This window comes from Penicillium cataractarum (genome assembly GCF_028827025.1).
Source record: "Penicillium cataractarum strain IBT 29864 chromosome Unknown utg000010l, whole genome shotgun sequence".
Lineage (NCBI taxonomy): Eukaryota > Fungi > Ascomycota > Eurotiomycetes > Eurotiales > Aspergillaceae > Penicillium > Penicillium cataractarum.
In genome coordinates, this window is record NW_026622746.1 from 1,401,705 (window position 1) to 1,417,092 (window position 15,388).

The 15,388-nt window shown below is 50.5% G+C and overlaps 4 protein-coding genes across 4 annotated transcripts; 2 read left to right on the forward strand and 2 right to left on the reverse strand.

Annotated features, from left to right (window-relative positions):
- Positions 1-310: 310 nt before the first annotated feature.
- Positions 311-2,132, reverse strand: N7496_012602 (CocE/NonD family hydrolase; the record flags this gene model as incomplete). The annotated part of the gene is made up of 2 exons (XM_056705515.1): positions 311-1,111; positions 1,164-2,132. 2 exons carry the CDS (start codon positions 2,130-2,132, stop codon positions 311-313), a joined length of 1,770 nt encoding a protein of 589 aa, XP_056549413.1.
- A 516-nt stretch (positions 2,133-2,648) lies between these two features.
- On the forward strand, positions 2,649-3,794 carry N7496_012603 (uncharacterized protein; the record flags this gene model as incomplete). Its single annotated transcript, XM_056705516.1, has 4 exons — positions 2,649-3,127; positions 3,186-3,272; positions 3,320-3,607; positions 3,665-3,794. 4 exons carry the CDS (start codon positions 2,649-2,651, stop codon positions 3,792-3,794), a joined length of 984 nt encoding a protein of 327 aa, XP_056549414.1.
- An 839-nt stretch (positions 3,795-4,633) lies between these two features.
- N7496_012604 (uncharacterized protein) lies at positions 4,634-6,521 on the forward strand (the record flags this gene model as incomplete). The annotated part of the gene is made up of 6 exons (XM_056705517.1): positions 4,634-4,793; positions 4,849-4,905; positions 4,952-5,081; positions 5,134-5,332; positions 5,408-5,800; positions 5,850-6,521. 6 exons carry the CDS (start codon positions 4,634-4,636, stop codon positions 6,519-6,521), a joined length of 1,611 nt encoding a protein of 536 aa, XP_056549415.1.
- A 935-nt stretch (positions 6,522-7,456) lies between these two features.
- On the reverse strand, positions 7,457-10,936 carry N7496_012605 (glutamate dehydrogenase (NAD(+)); the record flags this gene model as incomplete). The annotated part of the gene is made up of 4 exons (XM_056705518.1): positions 7,457-7,493; positions 7,558-7,658; positions 7,723-10,559; positions 10,624-10,936. The coding sequence occupies 4 exons, from the start codon at positions 10,934-10,936 to the stop codon at positions 7,457-7,459; spliced, it is 3,288 nt and encodes a 1,095-aa protein (XP_056549416.1).
- Positions 10,937-15,388: the final 4,452 nt, after the last annotated feature.

Sequence of the window (15,388 nt, forward strand, 5' to 3'; positions counted from 1 at the left end):
AACCGAACTTTATTGCATCCACCAGCATATTATTGGAGCCCGCTCGGCACGTCAAGTTAGCCTGCTATACCACGGAGATTCTCCGAGAAAGCTGGGTATGCCGAGCTTGAACTGGGCTATCACAAAGATTTTATTGTGAGAAAGTAGCTATGATTAACATTTTACTCCCTGACCAATGATTCTTGAACTGGTCTCTTCAGTTACTTGTTACATGTATTAACCAAACTATATCATTGTAAATATAAAAGTCTATGCTATATAGAAAACAAACAGAAAACAAACAGACACAACTCTCTAAAGCGGGGTAAAGCTACAGAGGCACGAAAGGCAAGATAACCCGACTAGGATAGTCTCCACCAAAATGAATGATATGCTCACCCTTATTCTGCTCATGCTCAGGTCTAGGCTTAGAGAAAGCGGCAACCTCATCAAAGCCCGGCCACTGGCCCAGAATATCCACCTGGATACTCTCACCCTCTTCATAATCAACTCCCATAGCCCAAATACCAATCTCCAACTTGACAATCTCTCCCTTGGGAACCTTTTGCACTTCGTCGTGGGGGTGGAATGGGAATTGCGAGTGGATAGACCGACTAGAGTCGATCTTGCGCTGAGAAGCGCGGAGAATGCCGATCGAACCGTTATGCAGGGTCACGCTGCCGCGATCCTTCTCGGAGATTTCGTCGATCGAGTTGACGGGGGCACGGCTGAAGGGAAATTGCAGTTGGGATAGCTCTTTGCCATCTTTATCGAGCTTTCGCATCTGGATGAAAACGACCATATCGTCTAGCGCGTCGCAGCTCATGTAGAGCTCTGCTTTGGGGAGACCCAGGAGTCGACTTTTCTGAGAGAAGGTATGCTTGAACTTGGAAATAGACCACCGATCTTCCGAGTTGTACACCGAGGTACCAGCTTGGGAAGGAATCTCGGATGAGAGGGAACCACTGGGAGCGAGGTATAGCGTGCGGTAGTCGGTTCCTGGGACAGGGAAGTCGGGGAGCACGATGTTGCTTGTCACGTCTTTGTCGCCGAATGGAAGGGTGGTCCAGCGAACTTTGGGGGTCTCTTCCCAGTCGTTGTCAATTTCCTTGAGGTACTTATCGAAGAATTTCTACTCCTGGTTAGTGGTCTTATCCCCTGCAAAACACTGTCATGTTTCTCACCTTCAACTCCAGATAACTCTCATGTTCCGAGTAGAGCTCGAACCACTCTTGGTAACCACTCCACTTGATCCACTTCTTGTCGGTATTGACCTCCATCCATCCTCGAATAGCACCCATGGTATGAATTTGGCTGAAATCGGATCCAGTGATAAAGCATGGAATGTTGATCTTCTTCATATCCACACGTTTATCGTTCCAGTAGATGTTGGCCTGTGGATGGCGGCGGTACATCTCCGCAAAGTCCTCTACTCCAGCCTGACCTCTAATCACAAGAGTCGTAATAAGATCATAATTGCTCATATTGAACCATCCTCCTCGGCAGAACTGTTCACGGAAAATATCACCCGAGCCCTCCCAAGGCGCAATAGCCTTCAGAGATGGTGGGTTCTGAGCAGCCGCGTGCCACTGCATGATAGCGAGGTATGAATTGCCTGCCATACCAACGTTGCCATTACACCAGGACAGCTTCGCAAGACCTTCAATCACGTCATGCGCATCCTCAGCTTCCTGCAATCCCATGCAAGGGGTATCGCCGTCGCTGTTACCAGCTCCACGGACATCGACGCTGGCAATCGCATAGCCATGCGCGACCCACCACGCCGGATCCAGACCCTCGAATTTCTCCAGTCCACTGACGTCGCCACGCTCGATACAGCAAGCCCAGGTACAGACATTGAAGATCATATCCAAGGCAGAGTATTTCTTGCCGTATGGAGACCAGGAAATAATGACTGGGACTTTCTCGTCGCCCGTTGGACGGTAGATATCGGCGTGAAGTCGGCAGCCGTCTCGAACGACGATTTCGACATCGTGGTCAATGCGGACGTCGGAGTCTAAAGTTCTGGCATTGAATGGTGCAGAGCCTTTTGGAATAACCTCTGTCTTGCCGGGTGTAGGTTCGACATAGCCATTGACGCCGATTTCAGGCTTATTCAATGGCTTGTATGCGACTTGGTAGGGGATAGGCATGGTGATGAAAGAGAAAAAGATAATGAATGGAGTTGGAGGTAGTCAGAGTAGCGTTCATACCCTGGAGGACTTTGACAAAGATAAGTAAATAGCAACGATCAATCTATCCTTTTGACAGAAAGCTGTGTTAGCGCGGGGCTTCGGTTCGTGGAGGTCACTGAGCCGAAATTCCTAGCAAGATCAAAGTGGGCGCCAATCTGCCAAGATCACTTAGAAGACGCCATCAAGCTCGGCTGGCACATTGGCCAAGAACATCCCCACGGCCATCAGAGTCATGAGCTGGCCCATGCGTTGGTGGCGGCTTGTTGATTGAGGCAGTTAGAACACCCGGAATTGCGGGGGATCGACGAATGCAACGAACCGAACCGAGCATGTTGAGCCGAACCGAGTGCACCCTCCATCTCTTGCGATTTGCTCGCTAGAATTCTTCTTATACAAATAAACCATAGAACAAATCTTGAAGTTCCAGGACTATCATCACAACAGCCATAATTTTCATTCTGCAAACCAAACATCATGTCCACCACCACCGAGACCAAGCAGCGCACAGTTGCCGCTCGCTTCGAAACCAAAGACTTGATCACTTTCGACAAGGATCACGTCTACGGTGACTGGCGCGACGAGTTCCACAAGAATGGCTGCGTATTGATCAAGAATGTCATTACCCCCGAGCGCGCACAGTACTACTGCGACAAGCAAATCCAGTGGCTGAAGAACTTTGAGCTTGGCTTTGACGAAAAGAACCCGGACACCTGGACGGCCGAGCACCTTCCCATCAGCTTCAAGGGTGGCATGTACTATGCTTATTGTGCGCCTCATGAGAGGATGGCTTGGGAGGCTCGGACTGAGCCGAAGGTTGTTGAGATTTTCGAGAAGCTCTGGGGTACTAAGGAGCTGATCACGTCCTTTGATGGAATGAATATTTCTCTGCCGAACCGCAAGGATCTTAACTGGAGTCCTTGGCCGCATTGCGACCAGAACCCGGAGCGTAAGGGGTACGTATCATGTTAACCCCTTCAGACAGAATGGTTGCTAATTGTCACAACTATATAGTATGCAAGCAGTTCAGGGTCTCCTGAACTATGCCCCTAACGGTCCCAAGGATGGCGGCCTTATGCTCATGAAGGGATCTGCAAACCTGTTCAACGAGTTCTTCGAGCATAAGCGTGAATCCGCTGACCACGAAGATGCCCCCCTCCTGAGCTTCAGTACATGGATCTATTCCTCTTCAGCGAAAAGGATATCAAGTGGTTCGAGGAGCGAGGCTGTGAGTTGGTCAAGATCGACATGGAGCCCGGTGACTTTGTCCTTTGGGATTCCCGTACTATGCACTATGCTTGCTTGCCCGAGGGTGAGCAGATTCGCCATGTGCAGTATATCTGCATGACGCCGAGGAAGTTTGCAGATGATGAAGCTTTGAAGGCGAAGAAGTACTGTTTTGACAAGTTCATTGGTACTACCCACTGGCCTCATTGGTGAGTTTTTGTTTATTGAAGCAAGCTGGAGTGCGGCTGTGACTAACTTTGATCTAGCAACATTCGTCCTGCCGAGGAAAAGCCTATGAGAGATGGAGAGGTCTGCCCTAAGTACAGGACTGAGCCATTTGAGAAGCCGATAATCACCGATCAGGTGCTTCAATTGGCTGGTGTTAAGCCTTACTAAATTGTTTGCTTGATGACTTGAATTAGATCAAGTTGTCTGTCGATTTGGAGAGAGTGGATTTCAAATGTACATCGATTTATTAGACTGAAGAATGCAATGTTTATACAAAGTTCAAGATACTCCTGTTGCTAGACTCTCTCCCGGTATTTTGCTGGATATCCTACAGTACCGAGCAACTTGGCTCATCGGATTGGAGTTGGAAGGTTCTTTACACCATGTGCATTTATACGGTGTGAATCCATACTTGGAGTTTCAACAAACCTCAAGATCAGCCAATAGAAGCACATTCAATCTACTCATTCAATATTCAACATTCACAGTACTGCGCCACAGTGAAATTCGAGAAATCGCATTGGCCAGCTAATGCAGTGGTGAACTTAACCCAAACTCATTAAATCTGTCGGCAATTCTAGCCCAAGTCACTCCCCATTTCTCGGTACTTGAACCTTAATCTTCTTGACACCTCGGGTCGGTTGGGTTTCCACCCGAATCCCTTCAACCTCACTTCTCCCCTTCTTCCCCATTTTTCCCCACAGAATCCGAAGACATAAAGTGCGGGGGATTTGCTTTCCATGTGGGCGGGCGCAGGGTCCAGGTGGACGAAGACTCGGTTTACTCGATCGAGAGGTTGGGGGTTCACTCTCACTAACGAGGAAACGGCCCTAGTCCAGCAAGAGGGTCCCCAAGCGACGAGGCGAACCTATCCCTGATAGGGTTTCGCGGTCACTCGCAAGCGCTATAAACACTCGCCGTTCGCTCCGTGCTTTCTGTCCGTTCAGACGAGTTTACTGCGCAGTCTATACACATCAATTGCGTCCAATACCACCCCAGCGGTCGTCATGGAGAAGGAATCCCCATCGAGCCACGTGGAGAATGCTACTGTTGAGAGCCATGGCGAGGAGATTCATGTCTCTCAGTCCAAGGTGAATATCAGTGGAACTGTGCAGCTCACTGCAGGCACTATTGTCTATATTCCAACTCCTACTAGTGATCCTCGAGGTTCGTCTCTGACTCAACCGCTTCTAACCCGTATCACTCAACTGACCATTCCCAGATCCATTGAACATGAGCAAATGGCAAAAGGCCATGATCTTGATTGCCATCTCTATATGTAGGCTTTCTGCTGATGTCTAACCGAGGCATACTGACTCGTTTAGTCTCGACTATTGGATTGTCACTCGTGTCCGGTTTTGGCGGCCTGCTGGGCTTCTATATTCCTGGATATGCGGCTGCTGGTAAAAACTATGCCGACATCACTTCTCTTATGACATACCCGACCTTGACCATGTAAGACATACGATACTGTTGCCATTTTATGTGCTTTACTCATATAGCCTAGGGGTATCGGAAACCTGATCGGCATGCCATTGGCGATTGCGGTTGGCCGACGCCTCGTCCTGATCGTTGCAACGGCTGTCATGGTCGTCGGTGCCATCCTATGCGCCTTCGCAACGGACTTCGATTGGCACCTCGGGTCACGTATGCTCATCGGTCTCGCCGCAGGCCAGAGCGAGGCTCTCGTTCCTATGATCACCCAGGTAAGTCGCGATAACTCACTCTCAAATTGCATTCCTATTTCCACAAGTCAATGCTAACTCATTACATCACATTAGGAAATCTTCTTCCTCCACGAAAGAAGCACATTTCTCATGCTCCAACAGTCCATCCAAACAATCGCCACAGCAATCTTCGTTCTCTTCGCAAGTCCCATCGCAGAAGCCATCACTCCGCAGTGGTGGTACGGCCTTGGCGCATGTCTCTCCGGAGCGTCCCTCGTCCTAGCATTCTTCTTCGTCCCAGAGACAAAGTACCACCGGTCTCGCTCCTCATATCAAGAAAGCTCATCTACCGAAGGGCTAGATGAATCATCCGAGAAAGAAGCCCACACAGTCGCTACAGAGCGACCAGCTCTCGACTACGTCAACTACGAAGCTCGTACATGGCGTTCCGATCTCCGTCTTTGGGTTGGCTCACCCGAGTGGCGCAAGGGAATGGAAACATTCATCGTAAGTCCATCCACATCAAAATTAACGTCCCTATCTAACATCCCCCCAGCAATCCTTCCAACTCCTCCTCTTCCCCAACGTCCTCTGGGCAATGGCCCTAAACGGCCTCACCCTCGGCGTCAACATCGCAATCGGTACTACCTACGGCACAATCGTCACCTCCGAATACGGCTGGGCCCAGAAGTCCGTTAGTTACGTGAACTGCGGCCAAATCGTCACCTCCCTTCTAGCCCTCCCAGTCTTTGGCTTCGGCTCCGACAAACTAATCGCCTGGTTCGCCGCCCGACGAAACGGCATCCACGAGCCTGAGATCCGCCTCCTCCCTCTAATCTTCCCCGTCATCGTCGGCACATTCACAGCCGTTTTATACGGGATGGGCGCGACTTACCCATCGTCTTATCACTGGTTTGTATACGTCTGGGCCGTTGCGGCGTACTATTTCACGTTTGTGGGGGCGAATATCGTCGCGATTACGTATTTGCTGGATAGTTATCCGCAGAGGGCGAGTCCGTTGTTGATTATTATCTGTGCGTTCCGGGGCATTATTTCGTTTGGTGTTAGTTATGGCATTTCGCCGTTTATTGAGCGGAATGGGTATGATGGGGCGTTTGCGACGTTTGGTGGGTTGACGGCTGCGTTGGGGTTGTTGGGGGTTCCGGTTTTTGTTTGGGGGAGGAAGATTCGCGCTGTTACTGGACCGTATACGGTTGATAAGGAGTGAGGTTGGGATCTTGGGTCGTTCTGGGTTTCTCGTTGTGTAGGCGTGGATTCGGAGAGGTGGCTGGGTTGGAGATGTTTATTGTGGCTCTCTGCTTGGTACTACGCAGTGTACATGGGAGGGCGAGGTCCTTTCTTTTCTTAATCGGATATAGCAGTTCCAGTGGAGATTGTATAGCAGCCTTCCTCCGGATCTACAAGTCTCTAATACAGTTTCTTCATGCTATTTGTATAATGCACCACTATGTCCTCTCAATATTCTATAACCTACGAAAGGAAACAGAGTAAGCGATGACAAGTTTATACCTCTATTCCATCATCATCCTGACAAGAACAGTCTACTCCGTGAAACATTCAACATCGACTAAAGCACTATATTCCAGATAATACCCCCACGCCTGACGCCACAACTCTCGGCTCGCCATTTAATATGATACCTCCCGAGTTCGGATATACCACTGAACCGAGCCGTTCCATCTCGGTTCGGATCGCCTGTTTACACCCACTTGACAGCCGAATACCTCGACGAGTCAATAGTTACTTGAACTCTCTTACAGCCGAGTTATATTCTGCTAACGTCATCTACTCATTCACAACTCCAAAAAAGATCTAATTGCATAAAAAGGCTGCATAAGCCCAACATTGACAATGCCATTTCAACTTTCAAAAAACAACTAAAATTTCAAGTCGAGACTCCCTAGGAATCTGAACAAGCAACTTTTTCTAAGCCATACATTCATCACGTAGTTATTAAAGGTATAAGAGGGGGGCATGGGCATCAAGCTTCCCATCAGGAGATGAGGGGGGTGCGCCCACCGGGTTTAGGGTTGGGACATGATATGGGAATCGGAACGAGATCCAGGTACAAGGACACCTGGGATAAGACAAAAACAGGATAAAGACGGAAAGGAAGAAAAGATGCAGATCCTCTAAAGCTGTCTAGGAGGACTGGATCTGGGCGATGCGCTTGGTCATGCTGTGATTGTTATTAGTAGGTGGTTCGATGGAAAAATGAAAGGAGATAGAGAAGGGTAACATACAAATCAAAGAAGGAGAACTGGCTCGGCTGGTTACCATACTGGTACACGAACCGACTGGCCAGGTGGCTGCCGAAGATGGCACGGAGATAGTTCTCGGGGACCTGTAAACACAAGGTTAGTCATTAAATCCACAAAACTAGCAACGACATTTAGGATAAAACATACCCGCTCCAGAATAGTCTCCAGGCCAATCTTGTTCAACAGCAGACGGGGCAAGGCATCGCCAAGCACCGACCTCCGCAGGGCAACGTTGTGCCACAGCTCGGTCTGCTGCAATTCCTCGTCCAACTTGGTAATCGCCACACTGAGACGATCACTCAGAACACTGCGCAGCACACCGGTCTGCTCATGCTCGCGCCAGATAGCCTCGAACTCGAGAGTGGCATTCTCCTTGATAATCTCCTGCACCTGCTTGACGTAGGCTTGGTAGAAGTCAGGGACGGTGCCGTCCTCGTGGACGCACATGTTCTGGACGAATTCCTCGTCGTTGAAGGAGAGCGAGGCGAGAACCTCCAGAGAGGAGGAGGTCACACCACCCTTGTTGGCAGAGGCATCCTTGAACAGAATGCAACCGGCCTTCTCAAGACGCAGCTTGCTGTCCTGGGTGATGAACAGGTTGGCACCCTCGACAATGTAGGGGACGATGCACTTGTTGTCCTGGATGAGCTTGCCAACAGTAGACAAGTCGATAGACTCGGGACGACCACCGCAGGGAACGAAGACGTCAAACTTCTCACCCTCGACGTGGCGCAGGTGGAAAGTGTTACGGAATACCATGCCGTTGTGGACAACCTCGCCAGAAGGCAGCTTGACGTTCTTCTCGTCAACGAGAACACGGTAACCAGCGGGGGAGAGCTTGGTCATGTCAAACTCGGAGATCATGACACGCTTCTTGGCGAGGCGGGTCAGCTCCTCGTGGTTGAGACCGTTGGGGTCGACGATGACACCAGAACCGTCAACGATGGCACCGTACTTCTCGTTAGCGAGCAGGATCTCGTTAGATCCCAGATCACCGTCGGGACCACCAGTCTGCAGCTTGAGCATGGTGGAGGGGTCGATGTTCAGCTTGCGGTAGATGCCAAGCACGTATTGACGGACGGACAGGGTGGTCATGCCGTAGGTGTCGTGAGGAATACCGCCAAGCTTGGGGCTCTTGCCGGTGAAGAAGGACTTCCACCAGGGAGCACCACGGGCGCGAGCGTGCTCGGTAGCCCAGTCGACCAGCTCGGCAGTGTTCTCATCGGGACCCATGAAAAGGATCTCGTCCTGGCCATGCAGATCGACGATGGGATCCTTGATACCAGGGCTGACCGGGGGCAGGAGAAGATCCATGATAGAGTCGATGTACTTCTCAAAGGCGACCCGCGCCTTGTCCTGGTGGTTGACATCGAGCAGGATGACACCCTTGGCACCACCCTCGGGGATATCCTTGTTCTTGCGCTGCTGGGTGTTGGCAAGGTTGTAGTTCTCGTCAAAGAGCGAGCGCGCGTTGATGCTGTAGGCCTCCTTGTTGCGGGACTTGACAATGCGAATACCACCACGGGCAATGTCACGGAAGCGCAGGTGGAAGCCACGGAACTCGGAGCTGATCACGAGGAACATGCCGTAGAGTGGCTGGGGGTACTCGTGCTCGGGAAGGAAGTCGGGCTTCAAGCGGAAGCTCAGGGCGACCTTGGTCGGGGTGAAGAAGTTGGTCTTGAGGATGGAGTTGTTGAAGACACGGAAAGAGGTCATGACCATCTCGTCGTGCTCGTTAGCGGCAGTGTTGCGGATCAACTGCTTCAGCTTCTTATCATCCAGGACCTCGTCCACCTGGAGACGCAGGTAGCTGAGCGTGGGGAGGAAGTCATCCCCAGAGTCCTGAGTCTGGACATAGTGGGTGTTGGCAAAGTCGAGGTAGAGCTTGTGGATCAACTCGGGGTAGTTGTTGATGATCTCGAAAATGTAGTCTGCGGTAAAAGTCTCGGTACGCAGACGCTTCTTAATCTTGGACAGCAATTCAGCGTGAACACTGTTGTTAGAATCAAGCAGGGCAGAGAGCGAGGTGTACTCGGAGCCCAGACGGTTCAGGAACTGCTGCACAAAGACCCAGGCGCAGTGCGCGTAGATGGTCTCCTGTAGACTCAGACGACCAGTGGCAAAGTGACCCTGGAAGCGGTTCTGAGGGATACAGTACAGAAGGGAGGCCTCCTTCATGATCTGGTGAATGGCAGCCTCGATAGGAGGGTACTTGGCCGAGATCTCGGGGGAGGCCGAGGGACGCAGGTACAAGGAGATGACGGTGATACCGTTGGAGAAATTCTCGAGGTACTTGCGGGAGCTGGTGAGGCGATAGTAGTGGTACAAATCAGACAGAGCGCTGAACAAGCCCATAGCAGAGCCCTGACGGTAGGCAATGACGAGACGCTTCTCCCGGCTGCCCTCGATCTCGAACATCTCGATCACGGGACCGTGACGGCTGACCGCGGTGGTGATGATCTCCTGGTAAATAGCCTTGGTGTTGGGGGTGGCCTTTTGCAGGAAGCGCTTCTCACCGATGATCTCAATGTTGGTCTCGTTAGGGTCAGGGTTGGGGTTGGCGAACTGGCACTTGTACACGAAGTAGCAACGCAGCTGCTGGCCGTCGTCACCGGGGAGAGTAGTAGGGGAGCGGAAGGTCTCGACACGGTAGCTGTTGGCACCCTTGGAAGTGTTGATATACTTCTCATCGATGCGCTGCTCGTAGCGGGGGCCATCCACGGAGGAAACACCGGGTCGGCTGGTATCAATGTAGACGGCGTGGTCCTCGGCCTCCTTGTCGAGGCGAATCTCCAGCTGCTTATCATCACGAGCATAGGCGGCGACCTTGGCGGCGTAGAGGGAGAGAATCTGAGTGACAATGTTCTCGACGGACTCGGTCTGGAAGTAGGTGTCGTCGATACCCAGCATGTTATAGAACCAGGTAGTCTCGGAGACGACGAAATCACTGGGGAAGAAGCCCTTTTCTTCCAATTGATCCATCACTAAGAAACCTCGTAGTTAGCATGCCGATTTTCCACCCAAATGATCGTTCTGTGATATCCTTACCTTGCTCCATCTGCTTCTGCTTGCCCTCGAAGGTGGCGGCAATGTAGCCCGGATCCTCCTCGGACAGAACGCGGTGCGGGGAACCGGGAGTACCAGGAATGCCCAAGTGCGTGGGCTGCGGGGAGGGTTGCCGCAAAGCAGCACCGACGACATGATCGAGGTGCTTGTTGTGAGGGAATCGCTGGAAGCCAATGGGGGTGCCAGAGCCCGAGCCACCCTCACGGCCGTTGAAGAGGCCCTGTGCGGGGCGGGGAGGTAGGGCGGCCCCATTGGAAGCCTCGGAGGGAGGAGTTGAAGGTGTAGGAGACGACATGATGTGTGAAGAAGGGGGGAGGAGGGAAAGAGGAGGGAGGTAGAAGAAAGTCGAGAGAGACTCTAAACACGAGGAGAGAAGAAAAGACGCTGTTTGAGGGCCAAAGTCAGCCAGCTGAAGGGCACGTGGACTGGGAGGTGAGAGAAGGAGATAAGAGGCAAAGACAAGCAATGCGCGCTTATCAGTTGAGCGCGGGCAGTCGCAGTCGTCACCGGCGAATTGAGGATTCGGCGGACTGCTGCTGCTGCTGCTGTTGCTGCTGCTGCTGTTGCTGCTGCTGCTGTCCGCAATTCCTTGATGATCTCGAGGAATTGCGGTCGCGGATAACAATGCAAGGGGAGAAGTAGATAAGGGAGAGAGATAGGAGATTCGCCACTCTCTACACCGTCATACTATACCACCACGAATAGTAGTATAACAGTATAGTAGTATAGATGTAAAGCAGTATAGTGGAATGGGTATATATAGATATTACTCACCGGCGCCATCAACTATCAGTCGAAGTTATAGATCGCAATGATCACAAAAAAAGATAGTTTGGATGGAAATCCGGGGAACAGCCAGGCACTTTAAATACAACAAAGCCACAAGGTTCGCTGCCTTGATTTTTTTAGAATTTTCCAATTATTCCCATAAATTTTTTCTCACTGCCCCATGATGCAAAAATTATTCCAGAATTAATTATTATTACCCCATCCATTTCCCATCTCCCACGTCGTGACCAACGTACAAAGCACGCGTTCGCCCTTGGAACCAGTCATAGCCGATGCTAGGCGGGCAAAGACCAACAGACTCCATCGTGATCCGGCGGTCTCGAAAGGCCCTTGATCCGCACTGACTCCACCCAGACCAACGCTCATTCTGGAGGTGACTAAGAAGAGACAGAGCCACAGGCCCCGGCGGCGGTCGGCGATCTTCTGATTGGCAGTCATCGCCCCTCTTTCCGAGGGTCAAGACCGAGAGGAAAAAATCCCGCTGCGTCATGCGGGCCGAAAATAGCCATAAGGGAAAAGAATTGCCTCACTTGGGGAGCCTGGAATTGGAGAAAGGTAGAATTTTTAATGTTTGTATTGCACTATACATAGTACGGGATGACGATAGAGTATACTAACAAGGTATCTACCCTATACCCCTAACCAGAGTGTACAGTTATTCATGCTTACTAGAGACCGTGCAATAAACTATAGCGGTCTGCTAGTAACTATAATAGTAACTATAGCAACTCTCTCAGCTGGGAAACCAGGCGGAGTCTAGGTCACAAGACGTCGAGATTGCGGAGAGACATGCCTAAACCAGCGCCTCTACAAACTATCACGATAAGGACCGAGTCCAAGGGGGGGGGAAAGGAAAAACATCGCCTCTCAAGGGGCAAGTCCAAATGCAGTAGAACTATGGAAAAAAAACTAACTAATGGAACTAGGAGAAGAGATAGAAATCCATTGATTCTTTGTGGTGGTCACCTGAGCAGGTCAGCATTCTATATTCGGCTCGATGCTCCTATGAATATACTTTGGGTCTCCTTTCCAGGTACCGCGTGGCACCGAGAAGGCGAATAATAATGTCATAATGGAGAATGAAGCACACGCTGTTATTGTAATTGAAGAAACAAGGTGTACGATATAGCGCAATACTGTACAATTGACAACAATTAAAACACGATTGGATCAATTTCTTCCCAAAATGAGGTGATCGTCGAATATCGTGGAATGAGATGTGTCATGGCGCCCGGCCCTGTCGCAAGGCACCGGAAGCCCTACGGAGTAAAGTTCATGACTCTGCTACGCGGTAAAAACAGTACTACAGAGAACTATGAAGAATTTCGCAAAGAATATCTACGATAGTCAATTGAACCCGCTAAATGCCTCAATCTAGATTCTCAACAATCTTCTTCTGGTTAATCAATGCCCATCCTTCAATGCTCATACTTGACTAGTACCAGGTCCAGCCCTACTATACAGTATGTACTCCGTACTTAGTTACCAATCGAAGCGACCGTCCCGTCCGGGGGATTTTCGCCATCACCACCACCAGCGGGAGATCCTGGGGTAAGTATCCAGTGGGCGAGTCAAATCCGGAGCGCACAAAGCAATCACAGACCGTGCAAAGCACGCAACTCGCCAACAATCAAAATGTATAATGTAATAACCCCGGCTATTACATACAATATCTTCTGGTCGCTGGTCACTACTGGCCAGTGGCCAGTCTCCCCGGCCCGGCCACCAACCGGAGGGGTTTAACGCGGTACCTGGATCGCCGGTTGTTGCGGGGTAAAGGGGAACAGATTTTTTTCTTCTCTCTCTTGCAAATGGGCCCCAGGGCTAGAGCCCAGATTATTATTCAGGTTCAGTCTTTTCAGGCCATGGGAATTGCCCACGTTCGTGGCGCAGCGAATCATCGGTCACGAGGTGTGGTTGTCACTGTTTCCAGGTTCTCCTCCCCCAACAGAAACTGGATCTTGCGGGGCCGGGTTTACGTGATGGCGGGCTCGGCGGGCGTGCGATTGGAAGATGCTTCCGTTTCGGCGTGAGATGAGGTAATTTGTATATCATTCGGAGGGGGAGTCATTGTGCAGATGGATGTATGGGGTATAGTATGGAGTAACTAGTGACTGGATTATGAGTGATTAGCATTGGCTTTGCATTGAGGTATTTATTGAGGGATTTGCAGTTTTGTAGGAGTGAAGCAATAGATCTGGTCTGATCGGGGAATTGATAATCCGGGCCGGTGCCTGAGGCATTCACTCGTCCCAAGGCGGATATCCCATCCGATCAGAACTGCAATACTCAAGTATCAGTCAGTCAGAAGTAGAGTCAGTAGTCAATACTCCCTAGTCGAAATCAGTATGTAGAGCCGAGTCAGTAGCTTCGGTTCATTCGATGAAGTAATCCGGCAACTAGTCATGAGATGACATCTCTCGTCAAACACAACTCATCCCGACCGATCTCGTCATTCCTTCAAACGACCACGTTCTTCGTGATCCTGGTGCAATACCTCAGCATGGCGAGCTGGGGATTATTGCACCATTGCCGAAAGAATGAAACTAAGAATGTTGAACATGACAGATTGTGAACTCGACCGGTGTTGCATATCGAACGCCCAAGGGGACGCCTGACATCAACCTGAGGATCGAGACTCGGGGCCAGAAAACATCTTTCCCATGAGCGCGAGAGACCTTTAGAGCCATGACCTGTATAGCAGGGCTATTATAACTTTAATAGATGGTCGGCTGATACTACCAAGTTCTGTCTTGACTTAACAGATCCCGGAGATGAGAAGAGGGTGTAGAGGTTAGACCATCAGCAAGCCAAACGATGTTAGTATGTCACGGGCCATCTAGAAGCCGGGGATCCAAAAGATAAGAGATATCCAACAATCTCCCCAGACTTATCGCCATGAACCTTTATCATTGCGCACGGCCCCGATCGAGGATGGAGATGCAGATTCGATGCAGACGCGGATCACGATGGGAACCCCGATAAGATGGGTCATTAACAAGTACAGTATGGGGACATTCCTCAGTGTCGTTCGATCAAGGAGTCCTGCCTAACTGGGAGTGTTGCTTGCCCTCGATAAGGCTTAGAAGTGCTGTGTTGCACATATAACCCCCTGCGTACTGTATGTAGTCGGGGATCTTCAGTCCAGCCCTAGTGCTGGGCGTGAACAGCCCTTGGAAAGAAAATGTATGGCCACCGATCACCAGTTTCCGGGGTTGGTTCGGGCTGTATGTCGAGGACAGCTTTATTTAGTGGGTTGTGGTTCATGAATGCCCAAGGCATAGGGCGATTGCCTCATTACGTGTCCAGGTACTATTGTCAACACAATCACAAACATGCAGCCATCAAACCTCTGCCTACATACAGTTTCTTAATATTATACAGAAATATGGGCACTGCTATCAACTAGTGAATCGACTTATCAGCCGCTATCTACTGTACGGACTATCTACTCTATCTGTCAGTCCGCTCCGTATCGGGGAGCTACAAACACAGGGAATGCTGGCACTGCATGCACGCCCTGGCATGAGTCATGGACTCGGGCCAAACATGACAACGCATCACTTTCAAGTACCGAGTACATGGTATTATTTTGGTAGGTTGTACCCTTGACAACGGTACATCTGCTAGTTGTATGTGTACTTGGATCCCAGATTAGGGGATATTCTTATCTTGCGGTGAAGAATTGTTATCTGTCCGCAACTTTTGCGCATGGGTTCTAGATAAACTATCTGATCGCTATCTACAGCATAGTCGACTATCGTACAGTAGAAGTGGTTGTTAGTAGTTTTCCTCCCAGTCATTGCCCTGATTTGAAATTAAAATTCTTATCACCACAGAAACAATGGCCACAGTTTACACCATCCCTCCCTATCTCATACCCGACAGCCTGGACATGTACCCCAGAAGTTCCTCCTCTCAAGATCCAGGGGGCGGGGGAGCCCTTCCGGAGAATGCG